General features: G+C 40.2%; 1 protein-coding gene across 4 annotated transcripts in view; it reads right to left on the bottom strand.

The window, feature by feature from the left end:
* ELMO1 (engulfment and cell motility 1) overlaps positions 1–19,198 on the bottom strand; it is a 242,464-nt gene that overhangs the window by 17,030 nt on the left and 206,236 nt on the right. For all 4 annotated transcript variants that reach the window (XM_088521092.1, XM_088521091.1, XM_088521090.1 and 1 more), the window contains 2 exons: positions 11,275–11,438; positions 5,698–5,810 (listed from right to left, as the gene is read on the bottom strand). In XM_088521092.1, coding sequence (XP_088377218.1) covers positions 5,698–5,810; positions 11,275–11,438 — 277 coding nt within the window. The remainder of the gene's footprint in view (positions 1–5,697; positions 5,811–11,274; positions 11,439–19,198) is intronic.

The raw sequence follows: 19,198 nt of genomic DNA on the forward strand, positions 1-19,198 counted from the left end.
CAGTTAGAACAGGAATTATATGAAATTGCTTCGTTTGATTAAAATGGCTGAAGAAAACATGATTAGAGCAAGTGGGAAGTGGTTGACATTTTCTTGCAGCCCTAAATACCTAAATAAATTAGGGGAAAAAAAAAGCTTTAAAGATAGGACGGGCATTTGCAGACAGACCCTCTGCCCTTAGTAGATTTGTCTGTGTGTGTACAGCTGTTGGTTCAAAGAAGAGCTGCTTTTGCTTTGTCCAGAGAAGGGTCAGATTCAGGCCCTGCCTTATGGAGTTGCCCCTCAGTCCTTTCTGATGGCTCATTTTGTATCAGAAGTTGTTACCCTTGCCTCTGTGTAACTCCTTCTCAAAGCAGGCAGCTGTAGGAAGGGCATCCTCTAAGCACTGAGTGTTTATAGACAACATGGGTCTGTGATTTCATTACAATTTTCAAATGCTGTATTATTTAAACTTATGAATGAGCCCTTAAGCCCTTTATGCTCATTGACAATGTGTGCAATTAAACTAAGGTGCTACTGATTCTTCCTTCAGAAATGGAATTAATCATCCTTATTTTTAACTTGAAATTTCTTCATACTAATTGTTTAGATTTTCAAACAACTGCTAGAGCAAACAATGAGTTAAATATTGTAGCACATTGCTAGAGCTTACAGAAGGAAAAAAAAGAAAAATCCCAAAACGCAAACAACAAAACCAGCTATAATTTGCCTAGAAGGGTAATACTCAAACTGTGACCAAACAGTAGAGCACGAAACATTTTGCCAATGGGCTGCAGAGTGCTGGCTATTCATATGGTGTTTCCAAGCGCATTAATGGCCAATGACTCATACACCCTTAACAATGTTATCCCATGCAAGGAATTGCTGTGATTGCCACAGAAGTGCTCTGTAGCTAGAATCTGGAAAGAAAATAGCTCAGATATTCACTGACAGAAGGCTTGGAATATGCATTTTATGCCAAGATACAGACCACATCACTAAAATGGTGAAGTTTGTTGTTCAAAGTGACAGGAATACATGTATTTAAATACACCTGTGAAAGCATATATGCTTGTTCAGATATTAGATATACATCTTTGTAGTTGTACACTTTTTCTTTTGCTGTGTTATGTTTCTCTGAAATATCCATCAGCGTGATTGATACATTTTCACTCTAACTGGTCTTAGGTGCTTATAGAAAGCCAGGAAGCCCTGCAAATGATTTGTGATTAACAGACTTGTGGCAGTCCTGGAGAGCTTGGGCAGGCTTGGTTAACCAGTTCCTCTCAGCAATTCACGTATCACAGAATATCACATTTTACGGAGCTAAGGAAGGTGAGCAGCAGTAAAAGGAACTTTGCAGAGAGAAGAAAGTGTGTGTTCTCAGTTAGCAGCATGAGTCACTTACCCTTGCGAGAGGCAGAAAACTGGGTTTGTTTCTCTGCCTTAATTTAAGGTTATTCTTTCCAGGTTACTCAAAAACATGCTGCCCTTTTATTTTTAATTTAATGATGTGTCCCACTATGCTTTCGCTCACTTCCAAAAATGACTATTCAAGAAACCTTATCTTTGGTTGCAAAACCACGTCAACAACACGCAAATTCTTCTCTATAATCTTTATAAAGCTAAAAGGGGAAATCATTTCCAAGGAACACTCAGCAATATAAACTACAGGTATAGCAGATGTCAACTAGAAAAGCATCTATTATCCTCAATAAAACTCTTTTATCTGCTACTTAGCTCTACTGGAAATAGTAACTTTTTGGGGGTTGTATAGTGCTTTGTTTAGTTTTCAACCCTTTCTTTTAGGACTTACCTATGGAAGGAGAAAGCTACAGAGAAGGGAAGCAGGGATTTAAGGAGCTTTATGATCTGTGCTGAAGAATGATCACTGTGCATTTTGCTGTTTCATTTGCAATTGATTAAGGATGTCTTATAAAAAAGAAATAAGAGTTACTGCTGGCATTCTTCTGTGAAATGTAGCAAGGAATAGGCCTTGTATCATTTGTCATGGCAAGGATCCTGCTAGGGTAATAGTGGTATTTCAGAATTTTGGCTAGAGAGATCATGCTGATATAACAACCTTGTGCTGAAATACAGAGATTAGACTAGGGATGCTTCACATCTCAAACTTCAGTCCTTCTCAGTGAATCACCTGTTGGTTTGGAGGCTTTCCAATGCCAAGTAAATACGAAAGAGTTTCACATCTCACGTAGCAGTAAGGGCTATAAGCTCTCTGCTCTTTTTTTTGGTAAGTCAATTGTTTCAACTTACTGTGCCTAACCATGTGTGTCCTACCACATGTTCAAACAACAGCCTTAATGGAAGTTTGCTCTGGAGCCTTTATCATGGGATAATGTCAGTTAATTATTTTTTAAATAGACAATTTAATGGTTTCTGCCTCTCCTGTGTAGGCCATTTTACCACGTTCATATTCCTCTTTTTATAATCTGTAGATCTGCAACATTTGCCCTAGGATTGTCTCAAGGGAAGAAGAGAATCATGAGAAAGATAAATCAAGGTGTATGCATACTGAAGTAAAACAGCCACCTTACTACTCTTATAAGTAGGTTGAGAGATAACAGGCAAATCATGATGCCTTGCAGCACTCCCTGTTTGGTTTTTGGGTCTGAATTTACCCAGACAGACTTTGGTACTTTGACAGCCTTGGTGATACCGTGTGGCAAGTCAATCTTGCCACAGCAGCAGGCAGTTAATGAGGCTCCTCCTGAGCCCCGGAACAAAAAGTCTTGGCAGGTGGGCGAGGATCCTGCACCTGGGCAGGAGTAACCCCAGGCACCAGTACAGATTAGGGGTTGACCTGCTGGAAAGAAGCTCTGAGGAGAGGGATTTGGGAGTCCTGGTTGACAACAAGTTAACCATGAGGCAGCAATGTGCCCTCGTGGCCAAGAAGGCCAATGGGATCCTGGTTGCATCAGGAGGAGCGTTGCCAGCAGGTCGAGGGAGGGGATCCTGCCCCCCTCTGTTCAGCTCTGGTGAGGCCGCACCTGGACAGTTCTGGGCTCCCCAGTACAAGAGGGACGTGGAGCTTCTAAATAGGGTCCAGTGCAGAGCCACGAAGATGATTAAGGGACTGGAGCATTTGTCATATGAGGAAAGACTAAGCGAGCTGGGCCTGTTTAGTCTGGAGAAGAGAAGGCTGAGAGGAGATTTGATCAACATGTTCAAGTACCTGAGGCTAGAATGTAGGGAGGGTGGGGCCAAACTCTTCTCTGTGGTGGCCAGTGGACAGGACAAGGGGTAACAGGTATAAGTTGAAACACAGGAAGTTCCACCTCCACATGAGGAAGAACTTCTTTCCCGTGAGGGTGACAGAGCCCTGGAACAGGCTGCCCAGAGAGGCTGTGGAGTCTCCTTCTCTGGAGATCTTCCAAACCCGCCTGGATGCCACCCTGTGCCACGTGCTCTAGGTGTCCCTGCTGGAGCAGGGGGGTTGGACTAGATGATCTCTAGAGGTCCCTTCCAACCTCAACCCTTCTATGATTCTGTGAAATGGGGTAGGGAAGGTCAGTTAAGACTAACAAGAAGCCTTACTCAGGAACTGGGCCATTTTATCAGGACACTTAGAAGAAACATCTAAAAAGTGGATAGCCCAGATGTTGAGCAGTATTAACTAAGCATGTGGCCTCTCTGTTCATTTCCCTTAGTCTCAAATTCTTGCCATCATGACAGCCTTGATCTTACAGCAAATGCTGCAGGGTGCCCAGAAGAGATCAAGGTGGACAGGCCAGTTCCAAGAGCACACCTTGCACCTCTGTATGTACCAGACAAGGACCATCCCCTACTAGAAGGCTTATGAAGCAAACATGTTTCATACATGCCTCATGCCTCCACCATCCTTCACTGGTTTATTAAACCGCATAGTATTAGATCTTGGTGAGTTTAGACCTTTTAGCATCATCAGCATCTGTAAGCGTGTTGTATCTTCTCCCTCACCCTTTTGACTCAGGGAATATGGGCAGTCTAACATCAACCAAGAAAACTTTTTTGGACAAGCTGGGAAGAATGTGCACTTCTAAATGGGCTTGCATTGGACAAATACAATACACTTCAGAGATGAGAAGCAGTTCTTTGAGGTATGACTACATGATTTGCTTCCAAAGTATCATGAATTCTTTTGGTCCTGTATAAATAGGACATCAAAGCAATTAATCTGGTGCCCTATAGAGTTCACTAAAAGGCATGACATGACAACCTTCTTAGCGGTGAACTAGAAGATTATGTTGATATTTTTGTTACTTTAGCTCCACACAAATGAGTGGAACTAATTTATATCCTCTAAGGTTTTTGATCCTATGAATCACAAACTGACAACAGTTTAAAATAAAATAGTCTATCTTTCTTTTGGACATCTGCCAAAACAAAAATGTTTGCCACAAACAAACTCCTTCCCTAGAATTTCTGTCATGCAGATTAAGGTTCTGGGAATAAAATAATAATAAAAGGGAAAAAAGCCCTCACTACTAACTGCCAAAGCAAGGTACATGTTACTTTAGTTCCTTCCACTTTGTGAAGATGTTGTTGAATGGAAAACACCTACCATATACCTTTACAAAATCTGTATAGGAAATCAGAGCTTCCTTTAAACTGTGCAGTGGATTCCATAGGTGTTTGTAGGCTTGACAGAGGGGGTGCAAAGCTGCATCAGTTCTGACTTAACACCTACATAAAGGCTTGGAATTTTCCAAAATAACTTCCTCATATTAAACAAAATACCCTGCTTGTCTGCTAAGAAAAAGACATTGCATGGATTCCTTTTTTTTTTTTTTTTTGGTGAAGAAAGCAGTTTTCAACAATTGATTTGAATGTCTCAAATATTGATCTTTGGCACTTATTCATCTTCCTAATTTGTGCTGAATTTGCAGAGAGAGAGGGAAGAAAATAAGTGATTTAAATTTACACTAAATGAGGCTTTTAAAGGAAAATAATCACATTTTTTAGTAATCTGCTCCATTTACATATCTCCATTATTTTGCCCTGAGAAAGATGTGCGCTTCTCTGAAGGGGAAAAAGAACCATGGAGAGTATGGATGTATAAAATGAGCTGAAATTCTACTATTAAGTAAAGTTTCACAGGGATTAGGAAACGAGTCTTCCCATGCCAACCAAGTATCACTCTAAAATACATAAACTACCGCTGTAAGGACTTACTTTTTATAAGTAAATGAAAATGTCATCAATATATTTAATATATATGGTAACAAACAAAAAGTATAGACAGACGGTACTAGAGAGAGGGGTGAAAAATGACCTCATCAGAAGCATAAAATTGTTGTACTTCTATCTAATTCATTAGTAGTATAATTTAAAACAATCCAGTAGAAAAACAAAAATGAAAAAGATGATCCAAGTCTGAGACAGTCAGGTTCTGACTACACCAAGTCGTATGTGATCTTCCTACAGAGGTTTAGGAGATTTTGTTTTGAGACTAGCAAGGTGCCTGGACATCCAGGCAGGAACCAAAGTACTCAGCTCACAGTGCAAGACTGCTGCTTGAGATTTTCATCAAATGTGGGCCTGATTCCAGGTCTGTGTGATGAAACCAAAACCAACTACAGCAAAACACAGGAAATCTTAGAACTTATGCAGGAGATTCTTTCAGTTGCCCCTGGAAAAAGCAGTCTGGAGAGCACTAGAACAGTATTGGTCACCATCACAACTTTCAGACAAAAATGACAATGAGAGCCAGAGCTGTACCTTGCCTCCGCCGACTGTTGAGTTTCCTAAAGCAGGTCCCCTCCACAAGCCGATTAAGACGTTGCTGCTTGATCAGCTCTAAAATCTCAGGCTGAATCTTCTCTTTTAGTTCCCTTTGGGAGAAAGTAAAGCACTTGTGAGGTTCATCAAGGACCACTTACTTTCCTCTGAGACAGAACCCCATGGGATATTTATGCAAGGAGTTCAAAGGGGACAAGAGTCACCAGCAGCCCCAGGTCAGAATCTCCTCCAGGCAAAGACTTTTCCCTGACAACAAAGGCATAGGGTCAGAATATCTCTGTTCGAGACATCTCCCTGCCACTACATCAGTGTATGAGTCAGGCAAGTCATTTACTTGTTTCCCATTTACTTGTCTAAAAATAACACATGCTGTAAGTCATCAAGGAGGTTTGCTGAGGCAAATGATGCTTTTTCATTGTAGGAGCACTATGAAACCTCTTGAAAGGTTTGTCACCTTTGGTGGCATGATCCTCAGCTAGTGCACTCTCTTAGCATTATTGTTTAGGACAACACAAGAGGCTAAACCACATTTTAAAGCAAGACGAAACTGCACAATGGCAACAAGCCAAAACAACAATCTTTGCTATATGCTTGTTCTTAATTCCATACCACTCAATTAAGTCATTACTCAAACAATTTTGTGGAAGAGTTACCCATGACTGAGGATTGCTTAAGAATCAAGTTCTACCCTTGTCCAGGAGCACAGAACCTCACAGTGCATTTAGAACTATTATTATACATCCTTCAGAAAATCCATTTCCTACAGTCTGCTTTGAAAAATGGGTTCAATGTGTCAAGAACTAAGCAGAAAATGTATGCACATAATATTTAAAGTTGATTTCATACACTGTCACATGGAGTCACAGGTGTCTGAATTCATCAGTTATAACCTCACTTAGATTCATTAAGTATACATAAAAGACAGGTTTAAACATTAACTTGACAGCAAGCCTAGTAAGATTAAAAAGTAACAGAATGCGTAGAGAGGATTTATAAAATATGAAGTGTGTCAGAACTGTAATTTTGGATTGCTGTGTGAATTAAGTAATACCAAAAATCATTACATTTGGTAGTATGTTCCAGCAATCATCATCAAAAGAAAGAAAAACCATGGTATACCACAGATAAATTGAGAATGTTTCTCTTCTTGAAAAGTTCAGTCTCTGAAGATTTTCACTTCCATTCTGGTCCTAAACTTTTGATATGCAAAACCCCCACTGAAATGACTGCAAGTTTGCTACTAGACAGATTAGGCCTTTAAATAGCAATACCATCATTCTTCCAGGTATTAACAAAATGGTTGGCATTCTTGATGCATAACCCACTGCATATTTACAAGCTGTGAAAATCTAGCCGGTCAAAAATCAAGTACTGTAACTATAGAAACAGGCCACCTTTAGTAAATGTCTTTTATGATCATAGTTAAACATCTTTGTTTCCTCACTAGGAACTAAGGTATAAATATGCTAAATAGTTAAATACTATGATTAAAAGGATTCTGTGCTTGAACAAATGAGTTTCTCCATTCCTTGGGTAAGAGGTGGGAGCAAGGGCAGAAGAACTCCAAAAGGAAGCAGTGTTAAAACCCAGTATGGATTACTGAGCTCACACGGCTACTGACTGTATCTCCAGCTGGACTGATTTCGAAAGTTCAGTAGTGGTATAAACATCAGATTGATATGTAGGTAGTTTAATTCAGAAATTGGATGAATATCATTGAAGAGGTATTAAAGACATCATAGCATCATAAATATTGGATGCTATTAAAAAAAAAAAAAAAGGAAGAAGAAATAACGAATGGGTCACTCATCCAACACATTAACATCGGCACATTAACTGCTTGGTTACTCATCGTATTTCCTCTTCTTTTCCCTAAAGCACCATCTGCCCTTTACAAACCAGAGGGAAAGGGGAATTTTAACCAATCCAAAAATAAGTAATTCGGTGTTTAAGACTGACTTCCCTCTAGACAAAGGGAGGTAGAAAAGGAGATCTTCTGCCTCTTTGCTAATATGCCTGAGTCCTTCTCATGCTCCTGTGTTTTCCCTCAAAACTGCAGAGTGCAGAGGTGGCACTCGCTTCTGTTTAAAGGCTTGAGCACAGGGAGGCTTTCCCGGCTCCTCTGAGAATCAGTCTGCTGTGACTCCAATTCAGATCATCCATCCAAAAGACCACCCCAGCTTTGCAAAGGCCACTTGTGCTTGCTGGCCTCAGCAGCTCGTGCCAATGCATGGCTACTTTAACTTATCTTTACCTTAGCTATTTGTCAATCTTCTCAAATAGCATGACCCCAGATACATTTTGGGAAGGTGATCCTGCCACTTATTGCTTCTCACTGCCATGAGGGTTTCTGTTCTTTTCCACCACTTTAAGGTAGCAGAAAAAGGGCACAACCAACAGACATAGGCACACAGGTAAACCAAAGGGTCTAAAGATGGGAGACTTGAAACAATTTCTAACAATAAATGGGTCCCTGAGCCTAATGTTAAAACTAAACAGGAGCAGTGAGCTAAAGGAAGATCATAAACACATGTCTATTTGGGCAATTTTTTTATTTATTCTTCTTTAGACAACATCAATTAAACATTCTGTTCTCTTTCTTCTGAAGAGAAAGAGAAGAACTAGGAAAGTATAAGGAGAAGGTGGCTTTAAAAATGGCTGTTAGTTTCCTACTGTGTTCCAGTGATATGAGAATGACAAAAGTCAGGGAGTTTCAAGCAAAAAGTCTGAAATACAGAATATATATCACTAATTTTCTGATCTTATTGGTCTCAGCTCTATAAGCAAGACTGACATCAGTGGCTAGCTTTTAAAAAACAGTCCTTAATTGCCTGTAAATTTGAAAATTCCTAGAAATAATTTTAAAATATTAAAAGAATACTTGCTCTTTTTTTTTAATGCCAGTTATATCTGTCCATATTTCTTAACTTTCCAGCTTACAATTCCAATTTCTTCTTGTCCAATTTCTTCTTCCATGATGGGACATATCATACTCACTCAAATCATTAGAACACAATAGAAAAGGAATACAAAAAAAATCTTCATATGTTTTATCTTTTGGGCTTTCCTCTAACCACTTCATGCTTTCAGCTTAGGCTTTAATGACTCACATTGCAGAAGAATCTTAAAAGATGTCAAATGCTCCAAAAAGCATCCACATTCCTCCTCTATTTCCCTGTATGCTACCCATTTCCACCCACATTTTACTTAGCAATTGCTCCCTAACTGATATGAACTCTGCTCTACCTTGGACATCAGAGCTCTGCCCAGTACTAACCCTTCTGTAATTCCTAGATACCGTCTTCCACAGCCAAAATGGGATCATGGTTTATTTATTTATTTATTTATGGACTGGTAATCAGGATTATCAAAAATTATTCCAAGCTCTTGAACATTATGTTATGGAGGGGATTTTATTCTTCCTAATTCAAAGCAGAAATTGAAAAAACTTCAGCTCAGGTGATGCTCATACAAAACTCAAGACAAAAGAAATCCTCCTTGCAAGAAAAAGGTTGTTGTAATCACGTGGATCTAAGGCAAAACTTTCCAACTCACATTCAAATCAAACTTGACTGAAACTTCTCTCATCCAGCAGCTTGAAAACTTAAAACTTCACTACTTTATATAAAGAACAGCAGAAGAAAGGCATCAATCACTTTGAAGCCACAGATAACCATCATCTGATTGCCATATTCTGACACAGAATTAAACAAGGCTCCCTGACTTTAAATGCAGTTGTGCATCATCTTTTTCAGCATATCTGTAAGTCTAACACAGCAATGATTCCTCTCTCCACTCACAATCTCCCTCCCTACAGTGCAGGCCTGATTCTGTACTTACATAAATTGTGCCATCTCTGCAATTTGAGAGAGTTCAGTACATGGAATCAAATCAAAGGGGAAAATGAAAGACCCATTTCTTTTCATAATCAAGAATAAATGATCATGGATGCAATCAAAATGCAAATGCATAAAGTTAAATCTCTGCAAACACAGTTGTGATTGATTGCTTAAACACCTTACCGACTTACTTAGCCTTTGCAGCCTTTAGGCTTAGCCTTTGCCCCGAATCTGAAATGACTTGTGCTGCTCTTAACTGCTTGTGTTAGTTGGCTCTTTCATTCTGGTACGGGGAAGGAGATTTCACGCTGTGACAGCAACTAGCCAGAGTGATACCGGAATTAAGAGCTTGTGGAGGGCACTGGGAAGTTTTGTGAGGTTAGGAAATGCTGCAAGTGACTATAAATAATTGACCTGTATCATAGTCAAACAGTTGACTCACAGAGGAAGCAGGGGAAACAAGAAGCTTTGGTGACAAGCTTAGCAGCACTGAGCGGCTTTCAAGCACTAAACATTGCAGGGGATTGGCAGGGGATTTCTGGGCAGTGTAATGATGCAAAAATGACTGGAACTATTTGTAGGTTTTTAACTGATGCATTACTATGAGTGACACCAGTTCTAATTGGGCATTAGGTCCTATCTTCTAATACACTGAAAACATAAAAGCAGCATTTTCCCTTTGATCCAAGTTGGTATGATTAAATTTGAACTGTGTAATTCTACTTAGCTTATGCTTTTCCTCTTGCCCTGCTGCCCCTGGAGGAATGTGTCCCTAGAGCTTGTTCTCAGATATCTGCATCCTTTAGAAACAAACCAGGCATCTTGCATCTGAGTCTCTGTAGCTCAGCCTTAAAAGGGAGCTTAGGAAAAATCATAATGATCCATTCCACTTCAAACACAGTCAAAATTTCCTGATATTTCATCTGATGCTTTGGAATCATTGCAGTTTCTCTGCTGATCTCATGAGCCTCCTGCTTTTCAGAACACGTGGCAGCAACGACTCAGAATCTGTCCCGTGGCATCCGCCGTGCCACAGGCCCAGCTTCGATCCCGAGCCAAGCGCAGCCTCCGCTTGTCATACAACACAACAAAGGGTATCCCGAGACTCCTGCAGGAGCCGCGGTGGCAATATGAACGTTTGATACTTTGCAGTAAACAATGTAGGAATGAGAATCCTGTTGGACAGCTGCCAAACCACGTTCATCTACAAATAACTAACTGCTTTCTATTAACACCAAAGATAAGCTACAAACAAAGGCAGTAACACACAATCCCGTTCTTTTGTGGGGCCCATGTGTATTGGCTCCTTCTCCTCTGGGCTTCACTCTTGCTCAAAGAAGTGACATTTGGAATTTTTAAAGGCCCTTGGATGGAAGACAAAGTTTAATCTAAAGGAAGAAAAACTGACGCCAGCAACAAAAACAAGCTCACACGCACAATTGTACAAACTGGAAATGTCACGGCGTTGTTTGGTACAAACAAGCCACACAAGGCCCTGGAGGGATTTGCTGGATCTGCTTTAACTGAACTCCGAGAAAGAGCTGTGATTCCCCACAGAAGAAAACGTATGCACTTCAAGCAGTTGTTGCTCTTGCGCTTTCAAGTACAGCTCTTTAGAGAATGTTTTCTTCAAGTTTCCCCCAAGAGTTCCCAAACATCATTTATATTTGATAATATTTTCATATACGAAAGAGGTAGGAGAGGAAACAGTACTTACAGAATCGGACGAGACTGGAAATCTTCCTGGTTCATTCTTTCAGATTGGCGGATTTTCAGTATTTCTGTGTAACTGAGGTTCTGAAGTTTGCTCTTGAACTGGTCCAGAGAGCTAGGCTTGGTAGTGAGTGCTCTCATTATCTGTTCCTTCACTACCTGCATAACCTGTGCATGCCAAGAAAAAAAAAAAAAAGAAAGAAAATCTACATTAACTTATTTCAAATTTTATTCTTTGCCACACTGAGGTTCCTAGGTGCAGAAGATGATTAGTACAATCTGGTTGCAAGGCAATTTCTCAGGGGCATGACCAGGAAATGCGCCAACTCCAACAGGGTATCACACCTCGCAACAAAAGCTTACCTGCACTTTAACAAGAAAATAGGAGTGAGGGGCCTCAGTGCCACTCAGCTGTGTCTCTAGACAGCTCAAGCACGCATGAGCACTGGTTACGTTCCTGGATGTCCCGCTCTGCCCTTGTGTGCACACGACAGCAGCAGGGTGGCTGCATGCAGAGTGGAGATGGCGCTCCCGTCACGCAGGGGATGGGACAGAAGGAAGCTGGAGCCACGAGCAGATTCACATCCAGGCTTCTGCCAGCTTGACCCAAGCAACATGTTTTCTCCATGTTGCTCAGGTTAAAAGCAGTAAAAAAGATTAAAGCTGCTCTTCTGACCAGAGGATGGTAGCACTCACATTCCTCACTGCAGTCATGGTAAAAGGAGAATCTGCCCATACAACAGTGTCTACGTGGATATTGGTATTTGCTATCCTATTTCTTCCTGCTCCATCTCCCTTTTTTCATTCTTGGGATTCTCCGGTGAGACCGCTAGAGTTTCAGTCCTCAGTGTGTCTGACATGAATCTCCACGGTCTCTGTGATGGACTGCCCTCCCCTGCAGGCACGTAACTGCCATATACAGTGAAGGAAAGAGAACTTGCTAAAAGAAAACATTAAATCAGGAGAGCAGGAGATCAATTTGCCAACGATACCACAGGATTGCTTTTGAAGCAATGCCATAAACAATGTAACCCAAGAATGAGAATGAAGGATGGCTGGGCAGCAGCCATCAGTGTGCATATTAATTATTTTATCAGGAGAAAACTGCTGAGATGCAGTACACAAAGGGGAATTGCCTGATGCTAGTTCAAATAAATACGTATCACAAATTACTGTCTTACTGTGGAGAGACTACTCCACAATTCTAGACTTGTTTCCTTGATGCTGGTGCAAATCACACTCTCTGAAACATTTATCTGATGCTGTGTTTAAGTTGGCTGAAAAACAGAACACAGAAAAGCCCATCCCACTCAAATCCAACAGCTAAAAAGCAGTAGGAAACAGTAACAACTCTCTGGTTTCAAAGCAGATGTGATAGAAATTAATGCACACAGAAGCAAACGGCAACAGCTTTTCCTGTACCATTAACTTTCCTTTATTCTTTTGTCTTCACCATGTATCTTAAAGCAGCTCAGTCCTCAGAGGTTCCCTGCACATTTTGAAAACTTTTCTTTATGCATGAATATTTTATTGCTTCACATGTGTTGCCTCAGTCTCCTCACCAGCCCTGCCTATGCTATGTTTTCTACTTTTGTTTCCCGAGATGTGACTTAGCAGAGTGACTTTGCCCAGACAAAGCGGGTTTTCCCCATCCCTTCCTACAAATCTAGTAAGGATGCATTTGTAGATGACTTTTAAAACTCAGTTAGACAGTAAGCAGCAACTTGGACTTCTGTTTGCTACACCTAAGCACTGCTCCCTCCATACATGGAAGCATTTGCCTTCAGACGATGGCACTGTGCTGCCAAATTCTTTGCTCATCTTCTGCTGGGAATTAGCTATTTCATCTGAAAGAAGAATTTCTCGATTGCCATCTGTCCATATAGAGGGATTAATGCCTCCTTGACTACATTGGGGGTGCAATAACCAGCCTGAGTAATAAATGTGCTGTCATACCTTGGACATTAAACAATGAAAGGCCAAACAATTGTGATATCTTAACGTTAATGGATTGGTCAGCTGGTCCCAAAAAATCAATGGCTTATTTCACAAGGTCTTGGTTCAATATCTAAAAGGGATTAGGAAATGTAATGAAGGAGATGTTCTTAAATTGAAAAAGAATGAAGCAGACAATCCCACTGACAAGTTGGATGTTTTAAAAACCTTCTCTCCTTTTAATTTCTGCCTTCATAGCAATGATTATTAATTATGATTAATTACTTTAATTAGTATTTTATAATTAATATTAATGGCATTAAACTGCCATACTCCTAGTAGGATGGGAGGAGAGAGAATGGGAACTGAGTTTGCTCAGTGAAAACATGTGTAGCTATAGGTAGCTCCTAACAGCGATATAAGAGGTCACAGTTAATTGTGCTTCACTCTGGGCCCTCAGAGAGAACACGACATTTAACTACTGCCTTTACTTCTGCTCTCTCATCCCCACAGAGAAGCTATGCTGCACTACTTACTAAAAACAGTTTTAGAGTCCACTTGCAGCCATTTCTGCAGCATCATGCAAACCTGGGTAGCTACATTCAGACATTTAAATAGCATCACTGCTCATAGGATGAAAATTTCTGGCTACTAGAAAGCAATAGATTGCTGCAATTTCAGCTAGACAGGCATAGCAGTTGAAGCTTGGTTTTCAGCACCCCAGCAGATTTGCAAGTATTTATAGTGAAAGTCTTAACTCTCAAACAGCAGTCACTGCTAGGCCTTTGAACAACCAGACAATTCATTCAAGATCCAATTCGTGCAATCATTTACATATGTGTGTAGTTTCCATTTCATACATAGTTACACTTACACATACACATATCTATAAAAATCTGGCACTTTGTTGCTTATCTGTAGATTTAGTTTCTTCATTTCAGGCACTCACATTGGAAACATTGCCCCTGTGAGCATTTTTTCCCATGAAATAAACAGGCACACAAATAAATAAATACTGTATTTTTGGGAGTTGCATGCATGCTGATCTACTTTCCAGTTAGTCCTCTGAGCCATCCAAAAGAAGCATCCTTGGCTGACTCGTACTTAGCTTACTCTTGGTTAAACAATGCAAAAGAGATTCAGACTCAGGAGAGAATGCTATATAAATGCTTCTCATCCCACACTGGTTCTCTCTGTTGTGGTTAATACCCAAATAATAACAAACTGCTCTCCTTTGGAAAGCTGGTCACCGGGTGCAGTCAAAGAGCTGCTTAGTTTACAGGCTCCCTCTGTTCCAGTGACAGAAGGTAGGAGACGTGTGACCCAAGCCCAGCGTGTACTGAGGTGATCACTTGCCCTATAATGTTTCTAGCCAACAACATCGATCTAGCTGGCGAAAATGTCAAAGCTATTGGTTGACTCCGGTCTCCTGAACATTTGGAAATGACTGCCAAGAACTTCCAATCTTGTTCAAAAATCTCTGAAGTTGGGTTGCCAACCCTTGACTGCTGCTGTCTGAGAGATGAGGATATCAACCCTCCCTTTCCATGTATCTGACCTTACAATGAAATTAAGGGTACTCTCTACTCAGTGTAATTGTACATAAACATTGCAGACAGTTGCTTTAATTATATTACACCTTGCCTCTTACACTGAGAGATGAGTGTTTCAGCAAGTGCATTTGCTTTAAATTATGTCCTTCTTATCTGATGACCTTGTAAGAAAGTGCTGTGTTCTGCATTATGACCAAGGCAAACTCACTGAAGGCATTAACAGAAAGACAATAGCCAAACAATATACATGTTTAATTGGCAAGAAGCATATGACCACATTCCCCATCTTTCATATTTACCTAATTTGTCTTATATTTCTAAGGTTGACATCACCCCGTTAAAGTAAATACCCCATCCACTGACACTGACTGGATAAAACAGGCTGCTCCCTCAGACACCTATCATGGCCTGCAAGCTTCTGGAAACTTCTCTGTGCACCTTCCACTCCCTACACGCCCCCGTTCTGTGAGCTCTCAGCATCAGTCTCCCTCTGAAATCGCCCCACAGCAAATCCCCAGGGCTCTGGACCTTCACCTCAACCCATCTGTGGCACACTGGGTGGGAGACAAGGCCGTCTCATAGCCCCTGGCCTGTGCTATCCCCAGAGACCGCTCTCTGCAACCAGACTGCAAGTGTTTGTGCTCTTCTTAGAGTATCTGAGAAGCCGAAGGCCGCGTCCATTGACTCGGCCATGTTACCGTTCAAAAATACACAAGCTGACCAACAGGAAACAGGAAGTCACACTTTGCACATCTTTTGTCATGAATTCATACCTAGTTCCCTTTCTAAGCCTACGTGAATGTTCCTGAAAAGCAACAGCTTGGTTTGTACAAAAAACTGTAAAAAATCAAAAGACAGAACACGTGAAAAATGAAGGATAGAATCATTTGGTGACTGAGATGCAGCTTATCATTTTAGTTACCAGGGCATTTCTGTCAGTTAAATCCAAAGAGCAAGCAAAAATAAGGTTGCAGAATGAAATGGCCAAATCATTCTTAATGAACAGCACTAACTGACAAAGGCCATAAAGAAAATCTAATTCTGAAGGTAAAGAAAATGACTTCAGTTTACAAGCAACCTGTCAAACCCTGTAATGAAAACTTTACATGTGCCAGGTAACACAAGACAATTTTTTAGGCCGTTCCAAAGGATAAACTGCCTTAATTAGATCAAGGGTTACATTTTCAGAGCACTCAGAAGAGTCATCCTGAGAGATCTGAAGCTTCTTGAAAGATAATAATGCAATGCTGTTTTTTTCTCTTATTGCAACATGTTACAATCTGGGGATTCACCACAGCCCCTCATTCACAGACTGCACCAGGCTTTCACTCCACATTACTTTAGAATATGAATTCAAATACGTCATCCCACCCAAGTAAATTTAAACTTAGTGCTGGTACACCCTTAACAAGAGACTCCAACACTGCAGAATCTTCTATTATATTCTGTATACTCTGAAATTACCAAAAAAAAAAAAAAAGAGAAGTTTCTAATCTTCTTAACTATTCCAGAACACAAGAAGAGCTGCAGCCAGTGATAAGAGGATGCCTTTAAGCCAGTAAGATGTACATACCACGGCATAATTAAGTTGATTCATTTGCAGGCAACAGTATTCCAGGGGATGAGGAAGAGGCTGTCAGAGGGTTTAACAGGTATAAAGCTGTGATTCATTTTATCTTTATATTTTCTGTAGAATTTTAAATCCATTCTAAAAAAAAAAAGTTTGTTTTGAGAGGAAGTGAGGGGGGTTAGTTTTGGCTTCTTTTAAAAGTCTTTTTTGCTTGTAATTCTATTTTTCCAGTTTGGACCAAAAGATCGTTCGGTCTGCAGGCAGGATACTTGAAGCAGTGCAATGGTTTTGATCACGGGAAGCAGTGTGCCTCCAGGTGATATCAGTATCAACAGGGTGATATCAGGTGATATCAGTATCACTTTAGCATCATCTCTTTTTCAGGAATACGTAGCATGAACAAATGAGCACACCTAGAAGATGTGAACAGGGACACGAGAGGTGGAAGATGTGACAGCAGGTCCACACATGCCGTTTAAAAGGTCTGCAGCAAGCATGTAAAAGCATAACGCTGTGGCAATAGAGATCTGCAGTGTGAGTATAGAAACTCCAATAAGTTGTCTGTCTTCTGGCATGGAAGAGAGTGAAGAGAAGGTGCAGGAGCACCACCCCGTATCCTTCCTGCGGATCCCAAGTGCTTCTCAAGCTCCCGAGAGCAGCCCCAGGAGGGTGAGTGGTAAGGAAAGGCAGGCTGAGACAAGGTGAGCGCCAGCTTGCGTTCCAGAACAGGTCCAGACTGATCCCACTTCTTCGATCCGCTTGATCAGTGAGTGAATCACAGGTTTGGGGAAAAAAAAGACTGAAATCATGTGGTACTTGAAAACTGAGGGCCTGAGACTATTCTTAATGGAAGACTATGAGAGACTATTTGTTCAATTGAAGACAAGTATATTGGTAGAGGGAATAAAAAGAAGCTGGAATTGGTTTGAGAAAAAGACAAGCTACCCCCCAAAACTGCAATGGGCAAGGAAGATGATTTTAACACTGAACGCTACCAAACTGGAGTAGACGATGGAGAAAGACAGCTAATAGAAAGATATTATGGAAATGTGAGCAGAGCTGGAATAGAGGTTATACCGGAGAGAATCGGCATGCAGAGAAAATCATCTCTTTGATGATTTGCAACAAATAAATGAAAGGGCAGGAAAAGTCTGAATAAAATAAAAAACCCTGGAACTGGGAATGTGGTGTTGCAATAGAAACTGAAAACTAAAGAAAAAAGAAATGAGATTTTGGCAGAATATCAGTTAAGAGGAAATGGAAAAAGAACAGGCAGAGTATGTGGGAAATTATATCTTTATTATAACGGCTCAGGAAACAGGCGTCTGAAGAGAAGGCTTCCTTACGGACCTGCCTGAGGATTTTGAGGGTAAAATTGATAGTAATAAAAAGGGAGTCAAGACAGCAATGCTTTAAATACTTGAAATGAGGATGTAGAATCTTTAGTCAAAATATTGCAAATACTGTCCATAAAATTTCCCTTTCTCGTAAAAGACAACATGAAAGCAGTCCATTAGTTCCTACAGGGTTAAACAACATGCTACCCTCAGTCTGAGAATTCAGTTCAAAGCAGAGCCACCAATTTTAACCTCAAGGTTCAAATCAAGTACCAAATTCTTGGGATGTCTTGGACTGAAATGGGAATGACAGATAGATGGGAAAACTACTCCCTACATTTGATGTTTGTAGAATACTAATTGAACCAGAAATAAAAAATAAATCCTGTTCTTTGTGCTTTATGCCTTGAGGTAAGCAGGGCAGAGGATGAGTTCTGTGTGACAAAGCTTTTCTGCCCCAGAAGAATGATGTGCAAAGTTAATGTGTCAGACACTGTAAACTTGCTTGTTAGTTAATTGAAGTCTTAGGTCAGCCAATATTACATTATTTTCCCCCCATGTCCGACAACATCCTTTGGCAAAATAAAACACGAACAAATCATTTGTGGTTGGCACTTAATCTAGGACTTTTTACAGACAAAATGTATGGACGTTCTCAAGCCAAATGGTAAGTGTGGGGAAGGGGAAAAAATGAGAGGAGAGATATATATATCCCTAGTCATATGTTGACGTAATAATTAACACATCAAATAATATGCACTTGTGAATTCTAGATGAAAATAATAAGAGTTACCCACAATTAGGAACTTAAGCTCAGGTGGTGCTTACCTTAAAGCACACACCTTAATATGCACAATTATATTAAATGGCATACACTAAATGGACATGAATTATTTAGCAGTAATATTGGTTAAAAAAAAAGAGAGAGGTCTAGATCCTTTTAGGCAGTTTTTCTTATAGGCGAGAGAAGATGTCAAAGAACACAAGTTCTGGGTATTCATAAATGATGAATAAAAATAAGATTATCTGAATGAGTGGAGGAGCAGAAGTGGGGCAATTAATTTAAAAAAGGAGATCCAAAAGGGCTAAAATCTCTGCTCAATAAATCTGTTAAATGGGTAAAAATTTAAGGACACCACTTCGAATTACAACATCCAGGAACTATGCAAAAAGGCATGTGTGCAGAGGTACTATTCCTCTGACTGAACTTAAAATTCATTATGCAGTATATTTATAACAAATAAGACTGTAAAGATTTTTAGATAAACACTTGTTTTCACATTCAGATAATCAAAGAAAGCAGTGAGCTAAGAAATACGTCTACACACATATTTTTCAGCACACCTCATATTAATAACAGTTCAAGTGATAGCTGTATTGTTACCAGAGAGGGCCAGTCAGTGCTACAAAAATAAAAATATTTGCTGTAATTAACTATATGATTCACAAAAATATATGAAGAAGTGAAAAGATTAAATCCAACCTAACTTGTTAGATGCTAGCTGGTCTACAAAAGTTGTTTTGTAAATCCTG

The sequence above is a fragment of the Tinamus guttatus genome, unplaced genomic scaffold (assembly GCF_059628265.1).
Source record: "Tinamus guttatus ecotype Peru unplaced genomic scaffold, ASM5962826v1 Tinamus_guttatus_pri_ptg000115l, whole genome shotgun sequence".
NCBI lineage: Eukaryota > Metazoa > Chordata > Aves > Tinamiformes > Tinamidae > Tinamus > Tinamus guttatus.